The sequence below is a fragment of the Pimephales promelas genome, chromosome 25 (genome assembly GCF_988280905.1).
Source record: "Pimephales promelas chromosome 25, fPimPro1.hap1.1, whole genome shotgun sequence".
Lineage (NCBI taxonomy): Eukaryota > Metazoa > Chordata > Actinopteri > Cypriniformes > Leuciscidae > Pimephales > Pimephales promelas.
In genome coordinates, this window is record NC_142793.1 from 17368421 (window position 1) to 17394924 (window position 26504).

General features: G+C 42.1%; 2 protein-coding genes across 8 annotated transcripts; one reads left to right on the forward strand and one right to left on the reverse strand.

Annotated features, from left to right (window-relative positions):
• Nucleotides 1-111: 111 nt before the first annotated feature.
• Nucleotides 112-19572, forward strand: cnot1 (CCR4-NOT transcription complex, subunit 1). 7 transcript variants are annotated; one of them, XM_039646949.2, is made up of 49 exons: nt 112-270; nt 3554-3857; nt 4323-4430; nt 4541-4639; nt 4742-4810; nt 4898-4952; nt 5051-5254; nt 5362-5530; nt 5742-5868; nt 5985-6098; nt 6370-6540; nt 6642-6769; nt 6867-7107; nt 7192-7311; nt 7408-7530; nt 8030-8181; nt 8276-8426; nt 8506-8707; nt 8834-8971; nt 9332-9456; nt 9568-9854; nt 9951-10029; nt 10156-10407; nt 10491-10631; nt 10727-10906; nt 10990-11106; nt 11191-11301; nt 11395-11472; nt 11562-11739; nt 11818-11966; nt 12062-12358; nt 12441-12581; nt 12665-12769; nt 13422-13541; nt 13626-13820; nt 14075-14217; nt 14308-14416; nt 14494-14663; nt 14756-14987; nt 15088-15333; nt 15422-15585; nt 15859-15976; nt 16213-16314; nt 16405-16578; nt 16677-16871; nt 17005-17185; nt 17267-17399; nt 18476-18610; nt 18694-19572. In XM_039646949.2, the coding sequence occupies exons 2-49, from the start codon at nt 3756-3758 to the stop codon at nt 18770-18772; spliced, it is 7209 nt and encodes a 2402-aa protein (XP_039502883.2). In that variant the 5' UTR covers nt 112-270; nt 3554-3755; the 3' UTR covers nt 18773-19572. The 7 variants fall into 7 exon arrangements, with proteins under 7 accessions (XP_039502883.2, XP_039502890.2, XP_039502885.2 ...); XM_039646956.2 differs by having other exon boundaries at nt 16677-16826; XM_039646951.2 differs by having other exon boundaries at nt 11836-11966.
• A 1411-nt stretch (nt 19573-20983) lies between these two features.
• Nucleotides 20984-24661, reverse strand: setd6 (SET domain containing 6, protein lysine methyltransferase). The gene is made up of 9 exons (XM_039647070.2): nt 23964-24661; nt 23725-23808; nt 22996-23140; nt 22773-22914; nt 22498-22692; nt 22036-22162; nt 21779-21959; nt 21552-21694; nt 20984-21467 (listed from the first exon to the last, which is right to left on the reverse strand). Exons 1-9 carry the CDS (start codon nt 23988-23990, stop codon nt 21141-21143), a joined length of 1371 nt encoding a protein of 456 aa, XP_039503004.2. The 5' UTR covers nt 23991-24661; the 3' UTR covers nt 20984-21140.
• Between the last annotated feature and the right edge of the window lie 1843 nt (nt 24662-26504).

The window sequence follows — 26504 nt, forward strand, 5'->3', positions numbered from 1 at the left end:
GCGAAGCCTCCGTCACTTTGCACCATTTGTGCGCATGTTGAGAGGGGTGTCAGTGCGCGTCATTTAATATGTTTTGTAGTCGCGAGCTCGTGCGTCGTGCGCGAGCTCAATAACCACCGCACTAGGTGCGCGCGCGTGCCTTGACAGTCGCCATTTTATTTTGAAAAACCCAAACCGAACCGAGGGAGAAAGCGACCTTTTATCAGTCAAGATCAGAACGAAGAAATACGACCAAAATGATCATCCGCTCGTAATTTTTCCAGGATCGAGGTAACGCGTCCTCTCGCTGCGTTCGGGGTTTCGTTAAAATCTCACAAATAGCTGAATATATGATTTGCTTATCATATGTAGTCTGCTCGGCTAATTTAACGTTAGCTCTTTACTTTAGCATGTAGCTTACCTTGCTGGTGGTTTTAACGGCCAAAAAGACTTAAAATCCCAACCGACTCTCCGCGCACTGGTACGATCACGGTTAATGGTCGTTAGTAGTTCGGTTGATTTGACCATTAATAAGCATTTTGAAAACTTTATGAATATAAGGAAGGCTCTTGTGGTTCGCGCTATAGCTAACTACATGATCACTGGAGTGATTTTAGACACCGAGTTTGTTGCCTTGCTCTGTTTCTCCAACCATATAAATGTGTTGAGCGAGGCCCGGACGACAACAGTGTATAGCTGTATGCAAACCTGCATGACTGTTTATTATCACTTGCACTGCTTCACATGTTCTTATCATGTATACTAAATTGTTTTTAAGCAACTACCAGTGCATTTAATACGACTTTATACATGAGTAAGGTGTTTGGTTGCCACATTTTAGCAATACTCATGTTAGAACTGTATGATATGGACGTTTTTGCCAGTGTCTTACTTGTACTGGCAATCATAACTCTTGCCTGTTGTGCATTTCTAACATTAATGCCTAAAACAAACAAGCAGACTGGTCCTGTCAGCTAAGTGATCTCGATGAGCATGTCGGGAACAGGCTAGTGCTCGTCACCGTTCGAAACAATGAGGTTTTAGGCTGTTAGCTTAGCCTAGCTGTTAGCCAGCACTGGATTAGCATGACTGCTCTTGAATCTGACTTAAAAACTATCGGGAGTTAATTTAATTGAGTAGGGGATAAAACTCTATCCGAAGAGCCGTTTCGTATCATAATTATGTAACATAGGTAACGTTATTGATAAATAAGAAGCAACTTGGATGAAAGATGAGTTAGCACTAGGAATGCTAACGGTGTTTTCCACAGCCAAGCTGGGAGTGTTTGATCGTTTGAAGTCAAATTGTTGTTGGGAGTTGTTTCGTGAAAATGACACGTTCCTATTTGTAATACAGGATAATTTCTATTCAAGTAACATAACGTCTTCGCCAGTCATCTGTGTTTTACGTGACTAGCGTTTGTAACTGAAACTATTATGTATTATTATTGCTTAATAACTGCCCTTTAAAATCGTTTGGGTTTTTTGTATTTTCAATTGTTTGCACTCAATATTTCAAGAATGTCCTTTAGCCGTTAGATGAGTTCAGAAAACATGTTGTTGTGGACAACAGTCTTGATTGTTTTAGGTTTCAAAAGTCACACTTCATACATCTATTTCCTCATAAATGTACTTACAAGCGTCGGCTTTATTGTAGCAGGAACCGAACGTTATAAAGGTTTATTTACTCTGTTTGTGCGACCCTTCAATTTTAGTCGAGGCCTGTGAGTCTGAGTGTGTATGACTTCCGGTTTTGCAGCTGTACCGTTCAGTTTCCCTACGCGCGTTAAAAATAAAACAGAAAGTGTCGGAAAATTTGGAAATAGGGCTCTAAAACATTTTGAAATTTAAAATGCTTCAATTGACATTTAAATTTGAAGGTTTTAATGAATTGAGTGTTAGAATCTTAGTATGTTGAACGTTTTTAAAGGGACAGTTCCCCCCAAAATGAAAATTCTGCTATTTGCTCACATACTAATTTGTATACTTATTGACTATTCTATACCATTGTGTAATATAAATAATAATATAAATAAATAAATTAAAAAATAAAGTGCTCTTGAAATACCTTGATGATGCACTTTAAGGGATAGTTAACCCAAAAATTACAATTCTGTCATTAATTATTCACTCTCATCTTGTTCCAAACCCATAGTACTTTCAGTCATCTTTGGAACACAAATGAAGATCTTTTTGATGAAATCTGATAAATTTCTGTCCCTCACAACTGACAATTCGACGCTACGAAAAATTCATAATGAGATCGTAAAACTTATCCATATGAATTGTGGTTTAGTCCAAATTTTCTGTAGACACCCTTGCTTTGTGATTAAAAGATTGAATAGTCTTTTATTCACACAAACATTGGTCAGCTAACATAAACAGAACGAACCTGCTTGACAAACTTCTTGCTGAAGCTCAAACATGCTGTGTAAAACTTGGAGAATGAATCTTATTGGTTCTTGCGGAAGCTCAAACGTGCTGTGTAACTTGCAAATTAACTTCATTGGTTCCCACGCTTCAAGCGAACATGCTTGAGCTTCAGTTTACCACAGCTGATGTGTGAATTTTAGCCAAACCGCTTAATTCAGATGGATTCGTCTTTATGAACTTTGAAGCGTCAAAGTGCTAGTTGTGTAGCTGTCTATGGAGGGACAGAAAGCCCTCAGAATTCATCAAAAATATCTTTATTTGTGTTCGGAAGAACAACAAAAGTCTTACGGGTTTGGAACGACATGAGGGTGAGTAATTTTTGGGTGAACTATCCCTACCGGGGGAAAAAATGAAGCATGAAATGTTGGCTTCTTTATGCAGCCAACTGTTGCAGCTTTCCTTGTATAGTGGAGGAGGGACAATCAAATTCTGTCGGATGACAAAATAACCTTATAAGACTAATACATTAGACAAGGGGTCGGCAACATCGAAGCACTCACTGCGCTCAACTAGCTAATTTGGTGCTAAGACCAATGTGTCCGTATATAAAAATGCTTTGACGTGCAACAGTTACACGCAGAGGGATAATAGCTAAAGAGTTGTCTGTACCGGTATTTAATTTAAATAAAAGCCCTCAATTGCATACGCATGTACATTTTGAGGTAATCATTCCTCAAAAGTCTCGCAGCCTGTTTATTATGTTAGGTGCTATAATTAATTACTATTAAAGTGAGGGAGTTTTTTTTCCTGTGCTGGACAGATCCCTCTGCGTGGCTTAAGGTTCGCCAGCCCGTAAAATACATTGTATGTGTATTATGTCATTTGAGTTCCACAGAAATAATTAAGTCCGGTCCCAAAATAAGATATTTCGATGAATGTTGACTTTCATATGGACCGAAAACAAGACATTTCTCAAAATATCATCTTTTGCGTTCATACAGTCATACAGGTTTGGAACAAGTAAATGACCTATTTGTTTTGGGGTGAACTGTCTCTTTAATGTTGCCATTAATGTGTGTGATTTTATTTGGTGTTAAAGTGTGTTATGGACATGTTGTTGAATGTTTTATACGGCAACTAAAGATCTACTGTGCGCGAGTTTTAATTCGCCCTTTCTAATTGCTTTTTGTATTTCATTCCAGATGTTACACTAAGAAGTGCACTGAAGGACATTACTTGGAATCAGCATCTACCCAGAGACTCTGCTTGTTGGAAACCAGACACTTTTCACACCTTTTGGGGGGGGGGGGGGACTGACAGAAGTAACCTATCACTGAAGTGACTAAAGGGGAATAATGGTGATTTTGCGCCGGGCTCGGCCGCCTGCTTCCGCCCCAACCAGCAATGAATCTTGACTCGCTCTCGCTGGCTTTGTCTCAAATCAGCTACCTGGTGGACAATTTAACTAAGAAAAACTACAGAGCCAGCCAGCAAGAAATACAACATGTGAGTGGATTAGTGTTTTAGTGTCATAAATACACTTATGCTATGTTCAGACTGCAGGCAAATTGGATTTTTTCCTCAAATTAGATCTACAGGCAGACTATCCTGGGTATGGGGTAAAAAGATTTGTCAAATTAAAACCAAGCTATCTGCAAGGGTTGCTTTGGTAAAGATGTAGACGTACCCATGAATGTGATGAGGCTTTCAAAAAGGATCGCTGTCTCGCTATCCAAATAAGCGCCCTATCGAGTTGCACAGGAAAATGGCACAATCGTTGGACATACCATTTAAATATCATATGAATACTAGCGTTGTCACCAGTTTTGTCGTTATTGTTGTGTCGTGTTAAGAGTGATGCAAAAAAAATTGAGTTTTTGCTCGCAGTCTGAACATGGCCGTGCTTATCAATTTTTAACCTGGAATATTATCAGTAAACTAAACTTATAATTTGATGCATCACTTTCTCAGATTGTGAATCGTCACGGCCCTGAGGCAGACCGGCATTTATTACGCTGTCTCTTTTCCCATGTGGATTTCAGTGGCGATGGTAAAAGCAGTGGCAAAGATTTTCACCAGGTAACATATGTAGCTTCTGCTTTGAAAATGGAGACTGTTTGTCAAAAATAAAAGCATATTAGTTTCAAGATTTGTTTCATGTGTCATCTCCCATCTCTTATTTGCTTCAGACACAATTTCTGATCCAGGAGTGTGTGTCTCTTATTACGAAACCAAATTTTATTTCAACGCTTTGCTACGCCATTGACAATCCCCTGCACTATCAAAAGGTTTTTTCATCTACCTTTCAAATTTAACCTTTTATATTCAATGCCAGTCTTGATTAAGTGCTTGTTTATAATACAATTTGTTCATTGGTTGCTTGTTTGTAGAGTTTGAAACCGTCACCTCATTTATTTACTCAGCTGAGTAAAGTTCTCAAGCTAAGCAAGGTTCAAGAGGTAGGCAAGAAGCTTTCCAATATATTCCAAAAAGTCAAAAATAGTTTATCAAATGAATGTGAGAACTAAATATGTCTCTCTCACCAGGTGATTTTTGGCCTTGCTCTGCTGAACTCCAGCAACGCAGACCTTCGAGGGTTTGGTAAGTCTTCACTTCCTGAATTATTTGTTTCAGTTTCGTTTCTTGGGCATTAGATGCAAGTTTTCGGCGCAGCAAACCCTGGTTGCTTGCTTCCACAGCTGCTCAGTTTGTGAAGCAGAAGCTTCCTGACCTTCTCCGCTCGTACGTGGACGCGGACCTCGGAGGGAATCAGGAAGGTGGCTTCCAGGACATTGCCATAGAGGTTCTGCATCTGCTCCTCTCCCATCTTCTGTTCGGGCAGAAGGGCACGAGCGGAGTCGGACAAGAGCAGATTGACGCGTTCCTCAAAACACTGTGCAGAGGTTAGTGGAAAAATCAACTACAAGATGGCTGCTTGCATGTTGTATTTTGCTAGTTCTCATGCTGTGCTCTAGAGTCATTTAGTCCTGTGTTTTTGTTTGTGTCCCAGATTTCCCGCAGGAGCGCTGTCCTGTGGTGCTCGCACCACTGCTGTACCCTGACAAACGGGACATTCTCATGGACAGGATCCTGCCAGACTCTGGAGACTTAAACAAGACCATGATGGAGAGTTCCCTTGCTGACTTCATGCAAGAAGTTGGCTATGGCTTTTGTGCAAGGTATTAACTAAAACCTGAAAATGAAGTCATTTGCACAATCCCATGTTCCAAACATGTGCATTGGTTTTGTCTTTTTAAGGATTTTGGCATGTGCTTTTGCTATAAATGTGGTTGGTGTTTATTAAAAGTTTTGTGCTCCATTAGAGAATTTAATTGTAACTGTTGACATTTAAAGGGATTCCCATGTATTTATTGATGGATGTTTCCACAGTCTTGAAGAGTGCAGGAACATAATCCTGCAGTATGGGGTGCGAGAGGTCACAGCCAGCCAGGTGGCCAGAGTGCTGGGCATGATGGCCCGCACTCACTCCGGGCTGTCAGACGGCATTGGCCTACAGGTACGTTCTCTCTGGGTGTGTTTTTGGTTCTGCTGGAATTCTGTTGTAACAAAGCTTGATTAAATGGAGATTAGGAAGTGTGAGCAGGTTTGAATAACTTGTTTGTGTATCTGTAGTCCATTTCCAATCCAGTGGGCGGAGGGATCTGGAGTGATGGGAAGGACAAGAGTGATGGTTCTCAGGCACACACCTGGAATGTTGAAGTTCTGATTGATGTGGTCAAAGAAGTGGTAAGGTTCTTGTTATTTTAGATTAGACTGCAGCTGCACATTCTGGAGGATTCTTGTCCTAAATGCCTGTTATAAGCGACGAAAAAACAGAGCAGAGTGAATATACGCAACATAGATTGCAGTGCATACATTTAAATGAATTGTATAATCGCACTAAGCCATATTGTGGTTTTAATTAATCATGGCGCTCTCATTTTAAATGCTTTACCAAGTTGTGCAGCTTAATTTCCCCATATTATTAGCTGTATTTGACTGTGTTTATTCTCCTCAGAACCCCAATCTGAATTTCAAAGAAGTGACCTATGAGCTTGATCACCCTGGCTTTCTGATCCGGGACAGTAAGGGGCTTCAGATAGTGGTATATGGGGTCCAGAGGGGACTGGGAATGGAGGTGTTCCCAGTGGATCTCATCTACAGACCGTGGAAGCATGCAGAAGGACAGGTAAGGTTTTTAATCATTGCCAAATCATATTAAATTAGTCGTCCAGAACTTTGCAATGGACATGAAGTAGCATATTGAATCCCTACTGTTGTGTTCTCTAGTTATCATTCATTCAGCACTCCCTGATGAGTCCTGAAGTGTTCTGCTTTGCTGACTACCCCTGTCATACGGTTGCTATTGACATCCTGAAGGCCCCACCTGAGGATGACAACAGAGAGATAGCTACATGGTTAGTGCTGAGCCATTTAAACAATCTAGTCTTTCCAAAACCCTCACTGTTTGGTCCATCTGTATGTTTAATCCTCTCCTTTCGATTTGGTCAACAGGAAGAGCTTGGACCTTGTGGAGAGCCTTTTGCGCCTATCTGAAGTTGGGCATTATGAGCAGGTGAAGCAGCTCTTTAGCTTTCCCATCAAGCACTGCCCAGACATGTTGGTGTTGGCACTGCTACAGATCAGCACCTCCTGGCACACACTGCGTCATGAGCTCATTTCTACCCTCATGCCCATCTTCCTGGGCAACCACCCCAACTCCGCCATCATCTTGCACTATGCCTGGCATGGACAGGTGGGTGGATTTGACATCTATTTGAATGATACAGCTTCATTACTGTTGTTACTGTTTATTAATGTGCCTGGGTTGTGTTTCCAGGGCCAGTCCCCCTCAATCCGCCAGCTGATCATGCACTCTATGGCCGAGTGGTACATGAGAGGAGAGCAATATGACCAGGCCAAGCTATCTCGTATCCTGGATGTGGCTCAGGACTTGAAGGTACCAATCTTTTTCATGCCGTAGAGAATATGTTTGGGAACTGAGAAACGGTTCTTATGCAAAATTGGTTCTGAAACATGTTTCTGTACATTGCAGTCTCTATCAATGCTGCTGAATGGTACTCCATTTGCCTTTGTAATTGACCTTGCTGCACTTGCCTCTCGCCGTGAATACCTCAAACTTGACAAATGGCTCACTGACAAAATACGAGAGCATGGGGTAAGTAAACATTCAAATTTACACTACTGTTCAAAAGTTTAGGGTCGGTAAGTATTTATGGTCAAACTTTAGTTTGTCCAATTCTCACTATTAACTATGATTTTTGCCTCAAACTCCTAATTACTGCTGCTTCTTAATAGTTAGTAAGGTAGATTTTAAGTTTAGGTATTGTGTAGGGATGTATAATATGGTCATGCAGAATAAGAGCATTAATAAAGGCTTTATAATTGTAAAACAGCCAATATCCTGGTAATATGCATGCTCAATTTATATATATATTTATATTTGTTTATTTAGCATATTTCAGTTCAGCACTGTTTTACTTTGAGTGTTATGCTTGTTTTTAATCCAGTATCTATTTTAAAAAATATCGGTTGAATATAAATGATGGTCTAATGATTTCTTTCCAAAAACTACAAATCTTACTGACCCCAAAACTTTTGTTCGGCAATGTATTTGAAGTCAATAAAGGCTGACGTGTTCCGTCTTCCTCCGTTAGGAGCCATTCATCCAGGCGTGCGTCACGTTCCTGAAGAGACGATGTCCCTCTATCATGGGTGGTTTGACCCCAGAGAAAGACCAGCCGAAGAGTGCTCAACTTCCTCCTGAAACACTGGCTACAATGCTTGCATGTCTGCAGTCTTGTGCAGGGTCCGTATAGAGCCTTTACATGTTTCTAGCATTTCAAGAAAATGGTTGGGTTGCAGTTAATCACTTGGTTTTGTTGCTGGCTTCTTTTGAGCAGGAGTGTGTCTCAAGAGCTGTCAGAGACAATCTTGACAATGGTGGCCAACTGTAGCAATGTGATGAATAAGGCCCGGCAGCCGCCACCAGGAGTCCTGCCAAAGGGACGAGCTCCCAGCACCAGCAGCTTAGATGCTATCTCACCTGTTCAAGTAACTGTGACCTACCTTACTGAAGATTGCTACTGCATTTTGATGGTGTTGTTCTCAAATCTGTCCTGTTCTATTCCAGATGGACCCTCTCTCTGCGATGAGCTCTTTGAGTCTAGGTGTCTCGTCCACTTCTCATACTCCGAGCATGCAAGGGTTCCCCAACCTGCAGGGCTCTGCCTTCAGTAACCCCCAGTCCCCAGCCAAAGCCTTCTCAAACCTACCAAACCCAAACCCCAGCACAGCTTTCCCAGGAATCAACCCCCTCTCTTCACAGCTCCAAGGTACCATAAGACTACTGTGAATTTACAAACTCTGAAAATAAACTGATAAACAGTAGTTCAGCCTCAAGTTTGGACCAATTGCAAAAGAATTAGAATTTCAGCAAATTTCTTGAACTACTTCTCAAGGTCCTCTGAGCTCAAGCTTGACTGGGATTGGCTCAGGTTTGGGCATGCCTGCCGTCGGCAGTGACCCCTTTGGCACCAGGAAGATGAGCACACCGGGGCTAAACCCTCCCACGTTTCAGCAGAGTAAGATGAAGGCCTGTAAGTGGTGGTGTGGCTGAGAGTGCCAGGTGCCTCAAGCTGTATTTCCTCTCAAAACCGGCCCTCAGTTTCTCAAAATCCCTTTGACATCCATTTCAAAGTGTCTTTAACCTGTGTAATTTTCATCCCTGGGCCAAAAAAATATAATTACAATCTAAGAGGAAATACAGGTCAGTCTACATTACTGCAGAATGTTTTTGGCAACTAGTTTGGATCCGTGTGAAAATATCATCCATTTCCTTCCATTAGACCTATGATGGAAAACAAGCTGTTTGCCAGGAACTTCTGTTTTGTTTTCTCTGAATTTGCACTTTAGTTGATCTTTTAACATGTGCGGTAACTGGGTTTTCTCTGTTGCAGCTGACCTTTCTCAGGTGTGGCCCGAGGCAAACCAGCACTTTAGTAAGGAGATTGACGACGAGGCCAACAGCTATTTCCAGCGCATCTACAACCATCCACCACACCCCACGATGTCTGTGGATGAGGTGAGATTGAATTAGAACTGAATGAGAGGAATGACACTAGCTCATTCCTAATACCTCAACTCTAATTTCCCAGGTGCAGCTTTCACATTCATCGTTATTCTTTTAATGTAGGTGCTGGAAATGCTGCAGAGATTTAAGGACTCGAACATCAAGCGGGAACGGGAAGTTTTTAACTGCATGCTGAGGAATCTGTTTGAGGAGTACAGATTCTTCCCTCAGTATCCAGACAAAGAGCTGCACATCACCGCATGCCTCTTTGGGGGAATCATTGAGAAGGGCCTGGTCACTTACATGGCGCTGGGCTTGGCCTTACGATACGTCCTGGAAGCCTTACGCAAACCTTTCGGGTCAAAGATGTATTACTTTGGGATTGCTGCTCTAGATAGATTTAAAAATAGGTACTGTCACTAGTTTTTCATGTTTTTCCAGCTAACATAAAATAAAGATCTCATTTGGAAGAATATTAAATTTGTTTTAAATCTTTAAATCCTCAGACTGAAGGACTATCCCCAGTACTGTCAGCACTTGGCATCAATAGCCCATTTCCTGCAGTTCCCGCACCATTTACAAGAGGTAACCTATTTCAGTTTCATTTTGGTAGATGCCTACAGCATCTTTCCATAATTTTCACTCTGCACTAATCGGTTAAACTTCCAGCTGAATAAGTATCCTGTTGTATGTTGTCCATTTTCTGTGTAGTATATAGAGTATGGCCAGCAATCCAGAGACCCTCCTGTGAAGATGCAGGGCTCCATTACCACCCCAGGCAGCCTGGCTCTAGCCCAGGCTCAAGCTCAGTCTCAGACCCCTAAAGCCCCCCTACCTGTCCAAGCCAGCACCTTAGTGACCACAGCCACAACGACCACCACTGCTGCCAAAACCACCACCATCACAAGACCTACAGCTGTTGGACCGAAGAAGGACGTGCCAGTAAGTGAACACAGACCAATGGTAAATATAATTAAATGGCATTTTACGGAACAGTGACTAAGATGCACTCATCTGTTATTTGATGTTTTCATTTCTTCCCCCAGCCTTCAATCAACACCACAAACATTGACACCCTGTTGGTGGCCACAGACCAGACTGAAAGGATCGTTGAGCCCCCAGAGAACGTTCAAGAGAAGATTGCGTTCATCTTCAACAACTTATCCCAATCAAACATGACCCAAAAGGTTTGTTTTTAGAATTTATTTCATTGGCATGCTGCGTTTTATATCAAGACGTTTGTGCTTTTAACCCCTAAACCATTTCTTGCTGTTTTTTGAAGGTGGAGGAACTGAAAGAGACTGTGAAAGAAGAATTCATGCCCTGGGTCTCTCAATACCTGGTCATGAAGCGCGTCAGCATTGAGCCCAACTTCCACAGCCTGTATTCTAACTTTCTGGACACACTGAAAAACCCAGAGTTTGTTAAGATGGTTCTCAATGAGACTTACAGAAACATCAAGGTAAACACTTTTTTAAAAATAGCAAGTTCAATGAGGTATATCTATGTTACGGTGACTTCATGTTATCCCGTTTTGTTTCTCAGGTCCTTCTTACCTCTGATAAGGCAGCTGCTAACTTCTCAGATCGATCCCTGCTGAAGAATTTGGGTCACTGGCTTGGAATGATCACCCTTGCTAAAAACAAACCCATCCTGTACACTGTAAGTTCATTATCAATCACCAGTAAAAAAAAAAAAAATCAATTTAGTGTGTGACTGCATTTATGGTTTCGCTCTCTTTTATAGGATCTGGAGCTAAAGTCTCTCTTGCTGGAGGCTTATGTGAAAGGCCAGCAGGAGTTACTGTATGTTGTTCCCTTTGTGGCCAAAGTCTTGGAATCAAGTCTGCGGAGTGTGGTAATCATCATGCAGATTTCTCCCCCAATCTTGCTGTCAGGGCCAGTTTTGCAAATACCTGGACATAACCTTAATTTGTGCTGTGTTTTGTAGATCTTCAGACCGCAGAATCCTTGGACCATGGGTATCATGAATGTACTGGCTGAGCTCCACCAAGAACATGACTTAAAGGTCAGTCACTTCTCATTGACGCTAAGGATGTGGTCCATAAGCGTCTGGTTGTGTAGTTTTCACTGAGTCCCACAATTCGTTTGTTACAGCTTAACCTCAAGTTTGAGATCGAGGTGCTCTGCAAGAATCTGTCTCTGGACATCAGTGAGCTGAAGCCAGGAAACCTGCTGAGAGACAAAGAGAAGCTGAAGAATTTGGAGGAGCAGCTCTCTGCACCAAAGAAAGAGACCAAGCCTCCTGAAGAAATGCTGCCTATAGTTACTACAGGTATAACACTAAAACAGGCACATGTAAATTTGCATACTTTTTATATCATTTTATGTTTCCCCGTTTAACCATAAGTAGACTCTGTTTCATTTACAGTCGCTCCTTCGACTCCGGCCACCACCACAACCTGTACGGCCACCGGGCCACCCACGCCACAGTTCAGCTACCATGACATCAATGTGTATGCCCTGGCTGGTCTTGCCCCACACATCACCATCAATGTTAACGTTAGTCTCACACTATATAAAGTCAATTTATCATTTTTTTCTATTTTGGAATCCTTTTAAATTGTACACTACCCTTTCTTCACTGTTTTTTATAGATCCCACTGCTGCAGGCCCACCCTCAGCTGAAGCAGTGCGTGAGACCAGCAATTGAGCGTGCCGTACAGGAGCTTGTGCACCCAGTGGTAGACCGATCAATCAAGATCGCCATGACCACCTGCGAGCAGATAGTCCGGAAGGACTTTGCGCTGGACTCTGAGGAGTCTCACATGCGTGTGGCTGCCCACCACATGATGCGCAACTTGACCGCCGGCATGGCCATGATCACCTGCAGAGAGCCGCTGCTCATGAGCATCGCCACCAACTTGAAGAACAGCTTTGCAGCAGCTCTTAGGGTATGGAGTAACTTAAATTGACACCCTTCCTAGCTCAAAATTAAGACTTTAAGAATTTTGACTGGATGAACGTACATTTCAGGCACCCACACCCCAGCAGAGAGAGATGATGGAAGAGGCGGCTGCTCGCATCGCACAGGACAACTGTGAGCTTGCGTGTTGCTTTATCCAAAAGACAGCAGTGGAGAAAGCTGGACCTGAGATGGACAAGAGACTGGCAACTGTAAGTCCCTGATCTCGGTCCTAATTGTTGCAACAGTTGCTTGTCACGTCTAGTGTAATCTGATTCGTTTCGTTATCTTGCAGGAATTTGAGCTGAGGAAGCACGCTCGTCAAGAAGGCCGCCGCTACTGTGACCCCATGGTGCTCACCTATCAGGCTGAGCGTATGCCAGAGCAGATCAGACTGAAGGTAAGAGCTCTTCCAGGGTTTTTCCTGCATTGAGAATTACGTGGCGGCCGCATCCGTCAAATTTCGTGCCGCCTCCAGCTCTCGACAAAACTCGGAAAGACAGTCACATGCTCAGATACACTTTCCAGCGTGACTGTTCTGTTGCGGGTTCCCGGCCTGTGTCCATTTTCAAACCGAATAGTTTGCCAGTAGTGCTGCGCAGATCATAATCTGCGGCTCGGGCTGGCAATGTAATAAAACGCGTTCCAATTAATCGGTTGCAGAAAAATCATTATAATGTGTTTAATAAAGACAAGGAACTCTCATCACGGTCAAACGCAATGAACGTGCGTCACTCTTACTTTCGTTTTCTACAACGTAATTCTCTTCGGGGAAAACAAATCAGGGCTCAACATTAAAACAATTTCAATATCATGTCCTGTCCCCGGACCCCCCTAGAGGTACCGATCTCCACCCACAAAAATACTGTGGGAAACACTAAATGGTGGTCTATGAAAAACACAAGTTTTAACTTATTACAATACATGATCAGAATTTTGCCACCGACGCCTTGTTTTTAACCTGGAGGAAACGTGTCTGCAAGCTTCTCAAAGGTCATTGAGTTGATGTACTCTCTCTGACCGTTCGATTCTAACTTTCTGCTCCTCTCCAGGTCGGTGGAGTGGATCCTAAACAGCTGGCTGTTTATGAGGAGTTCGCCCGAAATGTTCCTGGCTTCCTACCCAGTAATGACCTGTCTCAGCCCACTGGTTTCCTTGCTCAACCAATGAAGGTACAGCCCCTGTCATTCTTGAAAAGATTTTGTATGGTGGTCACGTTGGGTAAGTAACTCACAGGTTCTTTTTCTACATTGCAGCAACAGGCATGGCCCACTGATGATGTGGCTCACATCTACGATAAGTGCATCTCAGACCTTGAGCAGCACCTGCATGCTATTCCACCAGCATTGGCCATGAACCCACAGACCCAGGCCATACGCAGCCTCCTGGAGGCAGTTGTCATGGCTAGGAACTCCCGTGATGGCATTGCTGCCCTGGGACTTTTGCAAAAGGTTAGATAATCTCTGGGGGGGGGAACTTGGGGAATAAGCCTATATGGCAGTGTTATCCGATCCTGCTCCTGGAAGGCCACTGATCTGCATCTTTGAGCTAACACCTGAAAGGTCTTCAGGATCACCAGAAACTTCCAGGCAAATGTTGTGAACTCTGCAGGACCATTGGTCCTCTAAGAGCAGGATTGGACACCCCTGCAATACAGTCTCCGCTTAAATTCTCGCTAACTTCTCTTTTGCTTGCTTGCTCTCAGGCTGTGGAGGGTCTGCTGGATGCCACCAGTGGTGCTGATACTGATCTGTTGCTAAGCTACAGGGAGTGCCACCTGCTGGTGCTGAAAGCCCTACAGGATGGTCGTGCCTACGGTCCACAGTGGTGCAACAAACAAATCACCAGGCCAGTACCACAACTGTGACGTAAACTTGTTTTTCTTTGGCATAGATGGGTATTAAAGGTCCTAACCCTTTCTTCTATGTCCCCCTGCAGATGCCTGATTGAGTGCAGAGATGAATACAAGTACAACGTTGAGGCCGTAGAGCTCCTCATCAGAAACCACCTGGTCAACATGCAGCAGTACGACTTACACCTGGCTCAGGTGAGGATAGTGTCTCGCGGACTTGACGTCAGGAAACTGATGTAAATGAGCCGATTCTTACTCCTCTGTGTTTTCAGTCCATGGAGAACGGGCTGAACTACATGGCCGTGGCGTTCGCCATGCAGCTAGTGAAGCTACTTCTGGTTGATGAACGCAGCGGGAGCCACATCACTGAAGCAGATCTCTTCCACACCATTGAGACACTGATGAGGACCAGTGCCCACTCCAGAGCCAATGCTCCTGAAGGGTAAGATACCATTTATACCACTTGTTGAAGTGAATGTTCTTTTTTTTTAATGAACTTTTAAGTAATCTGGACAACTTCTGCGTAACAACTAGTTTGCCCCAGCTGATGGATGTTGTCCGCTCTAACTACGAGGCCATGATCGATCGTCACCATGGTGGGCCAAACTTCATGATGCACTCTGGGATTTCTCAAGCCTCTGAGTATGATGACCCACCAGGTCTTAGAGAGAAGGCAGAGTACCTGCTAAGAGAATGGGTCAACCTGTACCACTCAGCAGCTGCAGGAAGGGACAGCACTAAGGCCTTCTCTGCATTTGTTGGCCAGGTTAGCTAGGTTAAAGAGCACTCAAATTACAAAAGTTTTCTCAAGGCTAGAATTGGCCTGCGTTACTACATTCTGTCACACCTGCATTGTTCGTTCACAGATGCACCAGCAGGGCATCCTGAAGACAGATGACCTCATCACTCGCTTCTTCCGGCTGTGCACAGAGATGTGCGTGGAGATCAGTTACCGTGCTCAAGCCGAACAGCAGCACCCAACCACCAGCCCTGCCATCATCAGGGCCAAGTGCTACCACAACCTGGATGCTTTTGTTCGGCTCATCGCCCTTCTGGTCAAACACTCCGGAGAGGCCACCAACACAGTCACTAAAATCAACCTGCTCAACAAGGTTGGAACGCTTACAGCGGTTTGTGGCTCAATGTTAACTTTTTTTTTGGGAAGTCTTGATTAATGCTGCATTTCTTGTCTTGCTTCAGGTTCTGGGCATTGTGGTAGGTGTGTTGATCCAAGATCACGATGTGAGACAGACAGAGTTCCAACAGCTTCCATACCACCGAATCTTCATTATGCTCCTGCTGGAGCTTAATGCACCTGAGCATGTGCTGGAGACCATCAACTTCCAGACCCTCACTGCCTTCTGGTAAGCACAGTTTTAGACTTGAGATCTGGTTACATTTATCATTGTTCGGCCAATTTTTGTGGGCAGAATCCAGTCGTTTCAATGGGAATCCATGAGGTTGGGAACTTGATGTAGGTTGGTAAAGCTGATTTGCATTTACCAACATGCTTGTTTTGTGAGCTAGGCTTCAGACGTATCTACATTATTGATGATGGTTAATGAAATTTTGCTAATGTGAACATCTTTATGGTTTTGATCAGTCTTTGAGTACTAAAGGACCATCGTCTCTTTTAGCAACACCTTTCACATCCTGAGGCCGACTAAAGCACCTGGTTTTGTGTATGCTTGGCTGGAGCTCATCTCTCACCGCATCTTCATTGCCAGGATGCTTGCGCACACACCACAACAAAAGGTCTGTGTTTCCCGTATAATATACATCAATCCTGCTCCAGGAGGACCACTATCCTGCAAAATTTCTCTGATTATCTGAAACGGCTAATCGAAAGCTTCAGGATTACTCCAAACTTCTAGGGAGTTGCAGGAAAGTGGCCTTTCAGGGGCAGGATTGGGTCCCTCCACATCCCATATTCATGCCAGTCAATCGCTGACTACCCTCTGTGCCTTAAACATCTCTTTCCTCTCATGCAGGGTTGGCCAATGTATGCTCAGCTGCTGATAGATTTGTTCAAGTATCTTGCACCCTTCCTAAGGAATGTTGAACTCAACAAACCTATGCAAATTCTCTACAAGGTATTAATGCAGTCTTTCCTCCAAAAGCCTGTATGGTGGTTCACTGGGTCAGTTTGTGACCTTGCATTGTTTTTCTCTGCATTCTCCAAGGGAACACTTCGTGTGCTGCTTGTCCTGCTACACGACTTCCCAGAATTCTTGTGCGACTACCATTATGGATTTTGCGACGTCATCCCACCCAATTGCATCCAGCTGAGGAACCTGATCCTGAGTGCCTTTCCCCGCAACATGAGGCTTCCAGACCCCTTCACCCCTAATCTGAAGGTAGAGAGTTGCACATCACACTTGACACCATATGTGATTCTTAAAGTATGCTTGAGGTTCTACCGTTGCACGTATAATAATCGGTGTCTCTCCACCAGGTGGATATGCTGAGTGAAATCAATATCGCTCCCCGCATCCTCACTAACTTCACCGGTGTGATGCCGTCCCAGTTTAAGAAGGATCTTGACTCTTACCTCAAGACCCGCTCTCCTGTCACCTTCCTCTCTGAGCTGCGCAGCAACCTGCAGGTAGAGGGTGCCACTCTGAATCACAAAACCGTTCACAACAGACTCGTAAGTTAATCTTTTGTGGCATTATTAGGCTCTTGACAGTAAAACATTAGCTAGCTGAGTCTAAACACAATCTTGACTTCACCATGCTCAATTGTTAATTTTTTTTATGAATAATTGCATACTGTACCTCCAGGTGTCGAATGAGCCTGGAAACCGCTACAACATTCAGCTGATCAATGCTCTCGTGCTGTACGTTGGAACCCAGGCCATTGCCCACATCCACAACAAAGGTAGCACTCCTTCCATGAGCACCATCACGCACTCGGCACACATGGACATCTTCCAGAACCTCGCAGTCGATCTAGACACTGAAGGTGAGATGCGGAAAAAATGTTGTTTTTGTGTTCCCTCTCTCTAGTTTTAGTTTAAATTGTGACTTATTTTCCTCCTCCCAGGGCGCTATCTATTCCTGAATGCGATAGCCAATCAGCTGCGTTATCCAAACAGCCATACACACTACTTTAGTTGTACCATGCTGTATCTGTTTGCCGAGGCCAATGCTGAAGCCATTCAAGAGCAGATCACCAGGTATGACATTTAATTATTTATTTTTGAAGAAATAATAACAGCTTAAACATTTTAATTTGTAAGAATGAATGCAGTTATTTGTACGGAGCCGATACTTGTACATTTTACGTCTGATACAGGACAGAAATTTAGTAATAATCATCTAAGATAATTTTAACTTTATTAAAGTTTTGACATAAGAGGTCATTGTACTCTAAAAATGATCATGCAAGTTTCAAAACTCAGCTTTCTTAGTACAAAAACAGTTTTTATTGAATTCACAGCTTAGAAAACGACTTGTTTTATTTTGTCACATTATTACATAGTGTGACGAAAGACCACCTGTGCAGTAGGGCTGTCGCGGTGAAGGAATTTACCTTGCGGTTATTTTGAGTGGACCAATAGCGCGATATGTGGTTTTATCACAATTTTATTTATTGTTATATAAATAAGAGTTACGATGTGGTCCGCAGCATGCACAAAAACTAGTACATTTAAAATGTTATAAGGGTGATGAGTCAAATTGGACTCGGCAACCTTTTTACAAATATATGACTTGACCTCATACAGACGCAGGTATTCGCTTTCGCTCAGTCGATCTCTCTCATTCATTGTCTGTGCAAATGCACAAAGCCTCTGTACAAATCACCATGACAAACAGTCTTTTTATCATTAACTTATTCAACATTCAATACACCTGCACAAAGTTCAAAACAAGGGTATAGGCTTATGAAAAACGAAAACATGATATTGTGGTTACTGTGGTTTCTTGCATTCCTTTGCGGTTGACTTGTCGGTAGCACGTACTACAATATTGTGGTTATCGTGACAGCCCTACTCTGCAGAAGAAAATCATCATCGCTGCCTATTTAGCCCCGCCCACTGATTCACTTATGTATTTTTAGTTCCATTAACTGTTAAGATACAACATTGGTTTTTAATAATGTATTAGTAAATGATGCTTTATAATCCTTTTTAATTGTTAGTTCATAAACTGTTAACAAATGGAACTCAAAATCTTTAAAGTGTTACCAAGAATTCTTGTAAATAACAATACAATCTAATAAATGAAGTTAACTGAAGTGCTTGTCGTGCAGGGTCCTGCTGGAGAGGTTGATTGTGAACAGGCCGCACCCATGGGGTCTGCTGATCACCTTCATAGAGCTGATCAAGAACCCTGCCTTTAAGTTCTGGAGCCATGATTTTGTGCACTGCGCCCCAGAGATCGAGAAGTAAGTTGGCCAATATGACACGATCCATTTTTTTTTCTGCACTTTTACAAGATCTGCAACGTCTCCTCTCTCTCTCTCTGCAGGTTGTTCCAGTCGGTAGCTCAGTGCTGCATGGGACAGAAGCAGGCCCAGCAGGTGATGGAGGGAACAGGTGCCAGTTAGGCTGCAGGAACTGCTCCTGTGTTCAGAGAGTGAGAGAGAGAGAGCTCTTCTCTCCCCAACCCTTCATTTGCCCCTCCAACACCCTGCACATCTGATCCACACACAGCCGGCACTGGACTACCGCTCCCCTTCCACCGGGCGGCATCCGACATAAGGAGTTTCTTTTTTTTTTCTTTTTTTTTTTCCTCCCTCAACAATTAAAAATGTTCATTGTAAATATTAAAAAGGGACATTTAAGAGCAGATTTTGAGTATTTCTTTGTCAAAGGTGAGGCACATGCTTGAGCACATTTCACTCCTTGCTGTTTGGCTCCCCCAAACTCCATAAATTATTTTTTGCCTTCAAGACGGATTGACTTTTGTTTGAAAGCTTGGTAGTGGCTAAGGAAGCCGTCTTGTTTCATTTCTTTTTATTTTTTGAGGTTTGGTTTTTAAGGGGAGAGCTATCAGTGTGGTGAGCTGATGGGATCGGACCGACGTCCTGGACTGCAGGGTGGGGGGGTCACTAGTTTTGCACCTGTGAGGAAACAAATCTTGGGTTGGAGGTTCTCCCTGGCACTTGTACAATTGTGGAAATATTCAGATTTGTTGGTAAATTGGATCTTTGTGGTTTGTACAAAGATTCAACTTGCAAAACAAAAAAGGACCAATACAGCTCATTTTGTAAGAATTTCGAATGTTTTGTAAATGTATTGGTCCGCGTGTTGTATTTTGTAGTAATTTGTAGTTGCCTTTAGTTCCGCTACTTATTTCCTGTATGTATGCATTCTGTAGTTACTGCATTAAACACTTGAACTGCAACTTTGTTTGCCTTCCATTTTGATTGCTATGGGTTTGTTGAAACAAGTTATGTTAAATTATGTCTGTTCACTATCATTTGTGATTTAATTATAAATTTAATGCAGTAAATGTTGTTTGTTTGTTTTCAGTACTGACAAATGGAAAACCATTTGAAGGGTTAGTTCACCCAAAAATGAAAATTCTGTCAGTATTTATTTACTCACCCTCATGTTGTTCCAACCCCGTAAGACCTTCGTTCATCTTCGGAACTCAAATTAAGATATTTAAGATATTAAGATCGCTCCTGCATACAGTCCATAGGCTTCTTGAGGGACTGGCTCTTGCTGTCCTCGAAAAGTCATTAAAGACATCGTTAAAATAGTCCAAGTGACTACAGGGGCTCAATCTTAAGTTTATCAAACGACGAGAACACTTTTGTGCGCAAAAAAACAACAAAAATAACGACTTTATTTCAACTATTCGTTTATTTCTCCCTCTGCGCGAGTCAGGTTACTAGTTTTATAGTAGGCTAAGCTTCTGTTATTGTACGTCACACGCATCACACACACGTGACCAGCGTGTGACGTAGCTCTACAATCACACTACGTTGACTTACTATAAAGTCGTTATTTTTGTTGTTGTTTTTTTCGCACAAAAGTGTTCTCGTTGTTTGATAAACTTAAGATTGAGCCCCTGTAGTCACTTGGACTATTTTAACGATGTCTTTAATGACTTTTCGGGGACAGCAAGAAGCCAGTCCCTCAAGAAGCCTATGGACTGTATGCAGGAGCGATCTTAATATCTTAAATATCTTAATTTCTGTTACGAAGATGAACGAAGGTCTTACGGGGTTGGAACAACATGAGGGTGAGTAAATACTGACAGAATTTTCATTTTTGGGTGAACTAACCCTTTAAGCTTTACATAGGTGTATAATTGATTGAATTTAGAATTACCTTGACAAACTTATGATGAACTTCAAATGGAAAGATGTACTTTTTTAATGTATGTGCCTAAAAATCCTCATTGGAAGGACGTTACAGTAGCTGTTTCAATCCAACAAAGGTAACGTTAGATGGAAATACTAAGATGCGCATTAACCTTTTATTTTATCTGCAAAAGGCATTAACCTTTTATTTTAAATGCAACATAAAAGCGTATGCCAAAAGTAAATGGGCTTGAACCCACCAAAAGTCAAACGGAAAGTTCACACAGAACATGATGTTTCTGGAGACATTTAAAAAAAAAAAAAAAAAAAAAATCGGAACTGATTTTACCTTTTTTTGATCGTGTTTAGAATGCTGCGGCACGAGCGCAACGGTCCGTCCAGCGCTTGTTTACATAGAAAAACAATGGAAAAGTAGCGCATTGGAATGGAAAAACGCGTTCTTGCACACCACAACAGCTCAGAATCAAAACACAATCTGAAACGTAAGATTCCAAATTATTTTATTGAAAGGGAAATGTACAGCATACAAAATGAAAAACCTACAAACTATACAGAGTTTGCAAATGTTGCCTGAGGACTTCTTTCCTGTTTTGCCAACTACAGCATTGCTCAGAATGCAGTGTCAGTGCTGTATAAGATACTAAGAAGCAGGTTTGGTGAGCTGTTGCAAGCGCTGTAGGATGCTCTTTTGACCGTAACGCACATGCAGAGCTCTCTTCTCTCTGCTGCCGAGTTCAGCCAGAGCTCCCTGATCCTCCAGCCGCCTCCTGTCCATCTCTACATCCTCAGAATAAGAGTCCAGCGTCAAAGCAGATGCTGTGTGCAGGAGACGCTTCCACTCGGCTGACAACCCTGTCAGTCTGATGAAACTCAGAGCCTCCTCCATTTCATCATCATCCTCTTCGTCTTCCTCCCAGCCTTCGTTTTTACAGAACTCCTCGAAATCTTGCACTGGCATGCAAAGGACCTAAAATTTAAAATAAATTGAGTTTTTGATCAAAACAAGAACAAATCTATTATTGACTTTTTGTCATGTGGATCAAACGGTTACCTTCAGAGTAGTGTAGAGCTCGTTGTAAGTGAGGGAGCCTAATTGTCCGAAGATAAAGACTCCTTTCTCCCCGACAATCTCCATCTCGCACAACATGTTCCATTTGTCCACTAAGAGCCGTTGATCTGCTTCATTTTGTGCCACTGTAAATGCAATTAAAATGTCACGAAATGTATTTCTATAAGCAAAACAAGTTCCTCTTTTTATAAACATCTATAAAGTCACACCTTGCACTGCTGCTTTGTACACACTGGACATCTGTATATCTGCGGTGTCATTGCTATTCATAGGAAACGGCTCTGCAAAGCCGTACATGTGGAGGAGCTGCCAGTTCGCCATCTGTCCATAGGTGTTAAACACCTCCTCGCCCTTTCCAATGTGCCGTACAGACACCATCTTCAGACACTCCTGCAAAGGAACATGTGAGATGTGAGATTTGAAAGCATAAACAATCAAAAAAAAGCAATACGTCTGCACCACATACAGGTGTATATTCCAGATTGGCGTTGTGCTTGGAAACGTGATTCAGCATGTCAGCCATGGGCACCATCATTGGAGGGTTAGGCTGTTTTTCTTCTTCTTCATCCTCATCCTCTACAGGCTCTTGAAAACTGAGACATGGAAATATTGAGAAACGTATGGAAGCCCATTTCTGTCACATCAGGGGAAAAAAACATGCTATGGTAAATCATAATTATGCCATAAAAACTCATAACTATGATATAACAAGTCATAGTTTGGTGTGCATTAGATAATGGCTGAGTTTATTTAAATGTATAGCATGCACAATTAAAATATCCAATTTGATATATATCTATTTAATCTATAAATTTAAATATCGCCATTAACTGATTTGGTATATATAGTGCTAAACATAATTTTATTGTATATATCATATTATTGCTAATTTAATTTAATCAAATGTACTAGCTCGTTGATATCTCACCTATAGGCCATAACAAATGCGACCAGGCTCTTGTAGAGCTCCAGGTTGTGCTTCTCGGGGTCCCACAGGTCAGGATGGGACTTCATGAAAGGAAGCACTATGTTATTGTACTCATCCTGGAGTTTTTTCAGATCAGTGTTGACAGCCTCGGGAATTCCCGTTCCTTTCAGGAATTTATCACGCTCCTCCTCGGACCTTCAAAACAGAGACATGAAGAACTGAAGCATCCTTGAAGGATATCTTGAAGGTCTGCAGATGTTCACTGCAAAACTTACCAGAACATGGGCTGATCCAGTGTCTTAAAGTCTGGCCAGAGAGACAAATATGGTTTCCAATGGGATTGTGAACATGTGTACTCATATAGGAGACCCAGAAGAAGCGGAACCCAGCCTGATGCGCTCTCCAAAGATTTTTTCCCTACAACCATAAATTCATGATTTGATGGTTACAAGCCAGCTACAGGAGGTGGAATTGCAATAAACCTGAATGTTCTCATACCTTCTTCAAGCACTTTTTTGACTTTAGTGGTACCCTGATGCAGGAGTGTCTCTCTGGGAATGGAGAACAAGATGTGTCCCTCTTCAATGTCCTCTTTGGCAAGCATGCCATATTCGGCTACTGTACCCTCTTTACTTATGTACACCTAAAGAAATTAATATCAACTGTGTCTGTGGTGAATAAATATAAAAGTCCCTTTAAAGGCAAGTCTCGGGCCACTTGGCGGCCATCTTTGAAATGCCTCACAGGCAGATATTTCAGTCATTCAAATGTAGCTCCTATCCTCTTTGAATGAGGAAACATCAAATTCTCCAAAGCTGTTCATCAAACTTGCGATAAAATTTCATATTTGAAACACTAATCTGCCAACTGTCTCATAAATTTCATTTCTAAATGCTCAAATCATGGCAAAAAAATTTCAGCCCTGGACCAGCCAAGGCGCAATACATTTTATTCCAGCATATTGCGTGCACTTTCTTTCATTCGTAGTCAGTGCACAGTCTTTGGATATCTAAAACCATTGGTAAATATCTCAAAGGGTTTTATCGTCGTCATGACAACAATTTAATTGCACTAAAATTACTCAAAGAAATTAAACAAATAAAAAAAACTGGATAAAAGCACAAAAAAGTACTAACACAAGCTAAAATTTAAATGAAAACTGAATATATAAAAACAATACATTTTTATTTGTATTTTATTTACATTGATATTAAATGAACAGTTGACCTTATTGCTGAGCGTCAGATTGACACCATCACACCAGAGCAGGAAGTCTTTCAGGGGGTCCAGCACACAGATCTCATCGTCTATCTGAAACCACACATGATGCTACGCTGAAGGCTCATCATGATTATACACAACAACTATAAAACATCTGTGTTTCAAGCCTAAGGCAATATTTAAATCTTTATGAATTAACCTGAGAGGCAACGAATATTAATAACTTGAGGAAACGTTGGTTTTACCTTTGGCCTTTTTGTGTACGTCGCCATTTCATTAAAATGCAAGCTCGTTGGTGAGATATTAAAATATATATTGTTTTATGGTGACTAGTACTACCACCTTCCATGTGAGGAGCTTCGGTCACTTCTACTTCTTCTTCTTCCTGTACGTCTGCAGAAAAAGTAACACAATAATGTAAAATGGCGCCACCCAGTGCCATTTTACATCCCCAGTCCAGATAAATTGAGGCTAGATCCTCACTCTCTGAGACAAGTGTGAGGATAAGGAAAGAATTCACTAAGTAAACAGACAATAGAATATAAACAGAAACAATGTTATCTTTATCTGGCATAAAGGCTTCAAATTTCTCAGGTCGGCCCTTGCTCATTCATTGAAGTCGTGAGGAAATTTCCACTTGTCCTTCTCAAACAGCACAGACTCAGCTAACAGGGAGCATTCGCAGAACTTTGGCCTTTGGCATGTTCTAGCAAGGTTCTCATTAATAATAGGGTGACCAAACGTCCTGTTTTCCCAGGACATGTCCTGTTTTCACGTCCTGTCCTGGCCGTCCTGTCTGTTTTTCAAAAAGTGATGAAAATGTCCTGGTTTTCATTATTTTTCATTGGGCCAGCGTGTACTTTAAATACACGCTTGCCTTTGCACACAAAACATATGTCTTTGGCTTCACCCCCTCGTCTGCGTGTTCCTCAATCCGCAGCGTCAAGCACAGAGCACGTCAGACTCAGAATCATCAGAATACAGAGGCCTGTGTGTGTGTGTGTGTGTGTGTGTGTGTGTGTGTGTGTGTGTGTGTGTGTGTGTGTGTGTGTGTGTGTGTGTGTGTGTGTTCATCGCAGCCTCGATTGGTCTGTCACTGCTTGTCAATGTCAGAATATTTGAAATGACTAATCAAATCAAAGTAGGCGGACTTTACGTTCACAGAATTTTAGCAGTGCTTCAGACGCTTCAGTTTTCGCAGATGGCTCTGTTTTGTGTGCAAAGGCAAGCGTGTATTTAAAGTACACGCTTAATGGCCCAATGAAAAATAAGGAAAACCAGGACATTTTCATCACTTTTTAAAAAACAGACAGGGCGGCCAGGACAGGACGTGAAAACAGGACATGTGGGAAAACAGGACGTTTGGTCACCCTACTATAGCCGTTTCTCAATACCAAGTACGCAGACTTCGGACTTGCGTCCTTGGTAGTTCAGACTTGCCAAGTTTGACTCAGGAGAACGAACTCCCGAGGATGCGAGGACGCAAGTCCGGTTCTTCTGCAAATGGAACAGAGCGTACTTGATCGCGTCCACAGTCTATGATCGCGTCACTCAGCACGCTCTACGCCGGTTATCTCTTCTTTAGCCTATATTTTAGGCAACAATAAAACGAAATTTGCTACAACTCTGCATCTTTCCGTCAACAATAAAACGAAATATGTTAGAAAACACAACTCTGACTCTTTTCATTAACAAAAAAACAAAACAAAAAAACAGCCATGTGGTTCAGGCAACGCTCACTGCATTTATTTATAACAAAATGAACATGATCTTTTTGTTTTCATTTTAAAAATATGAAACATTGATTTTTGTTGACATTTATCAAACAGAGACAGGGTTATGTCATTTTATTTTATTGTTCATTTAGTGAAGATAATTTGAAACAAATGTTGTTAAAGTTAAAGAGCCATAAAGTTATGAAACCTCAAAAAGTTATGAAACCTCATTTTTTTTGCCATGGAACAAACTATAGTTTAATGAGACCAAAGATAGACTTTTACACAAGACGAATTATAGCCTACGTCAAGGTTTATCCACTAGACTAGAGAGAGCCAGCGGCAAACGTCAGAAGCACTAGCCGAGGATAAGCTGTTCCAGTCGGGGTTGATCTCGCTGAGTGTCCGCTGAAGGCTTGGATGTCAGAACTCCGAAAACGTCAGCATTTTTCAGATAGGCGCTATCTTTATAAATAAACTACAGATTTGAGATTTAAACAACCACATTCTCGCCTGAAACACTCTTAAAATTACATTTCATGACTCAATAACAGTAGTATTTAGATATTTCGTGGATTTTCTCATCTCCTACCCACAAGTTTCCTACGCCCCATGAGGCCTTGCGTCAAAAGTGGGCGCGACTTCCGGTTCGAAGTAAACAAAGCGCGACTTGACATGCTTGACACTCATTCAACAGTTGACAGTCATTCAAGTTATAGCAATCCAAACTAGTAAACGATGTGGGAACACAACCTCAACGAAATTAAAAAGGGTGAAATAACAGTACCTTTACCCTCCGCAGTAGTTGATTGGGAGTATTATAATAACATTATTAATCATAGTTAATAATATTTATTAACTTTATTAATCGCTAAAGGAACTTTGTGAAGAGGATTTAAATTTTGAGATGTCGACCCGCGACAATAAACAAAAAAGCGTCAGATATTAAAGCATGTCCAAATGCTTCCCAAGGCGTCAGTTAAGTGACGCCTTGGGGGTGAGAATGGGCTGCAATAAAAGACAGCTGAAAAACCCAAAAGCAAAGTTGACAATGCCAACAGGTGATAGCCA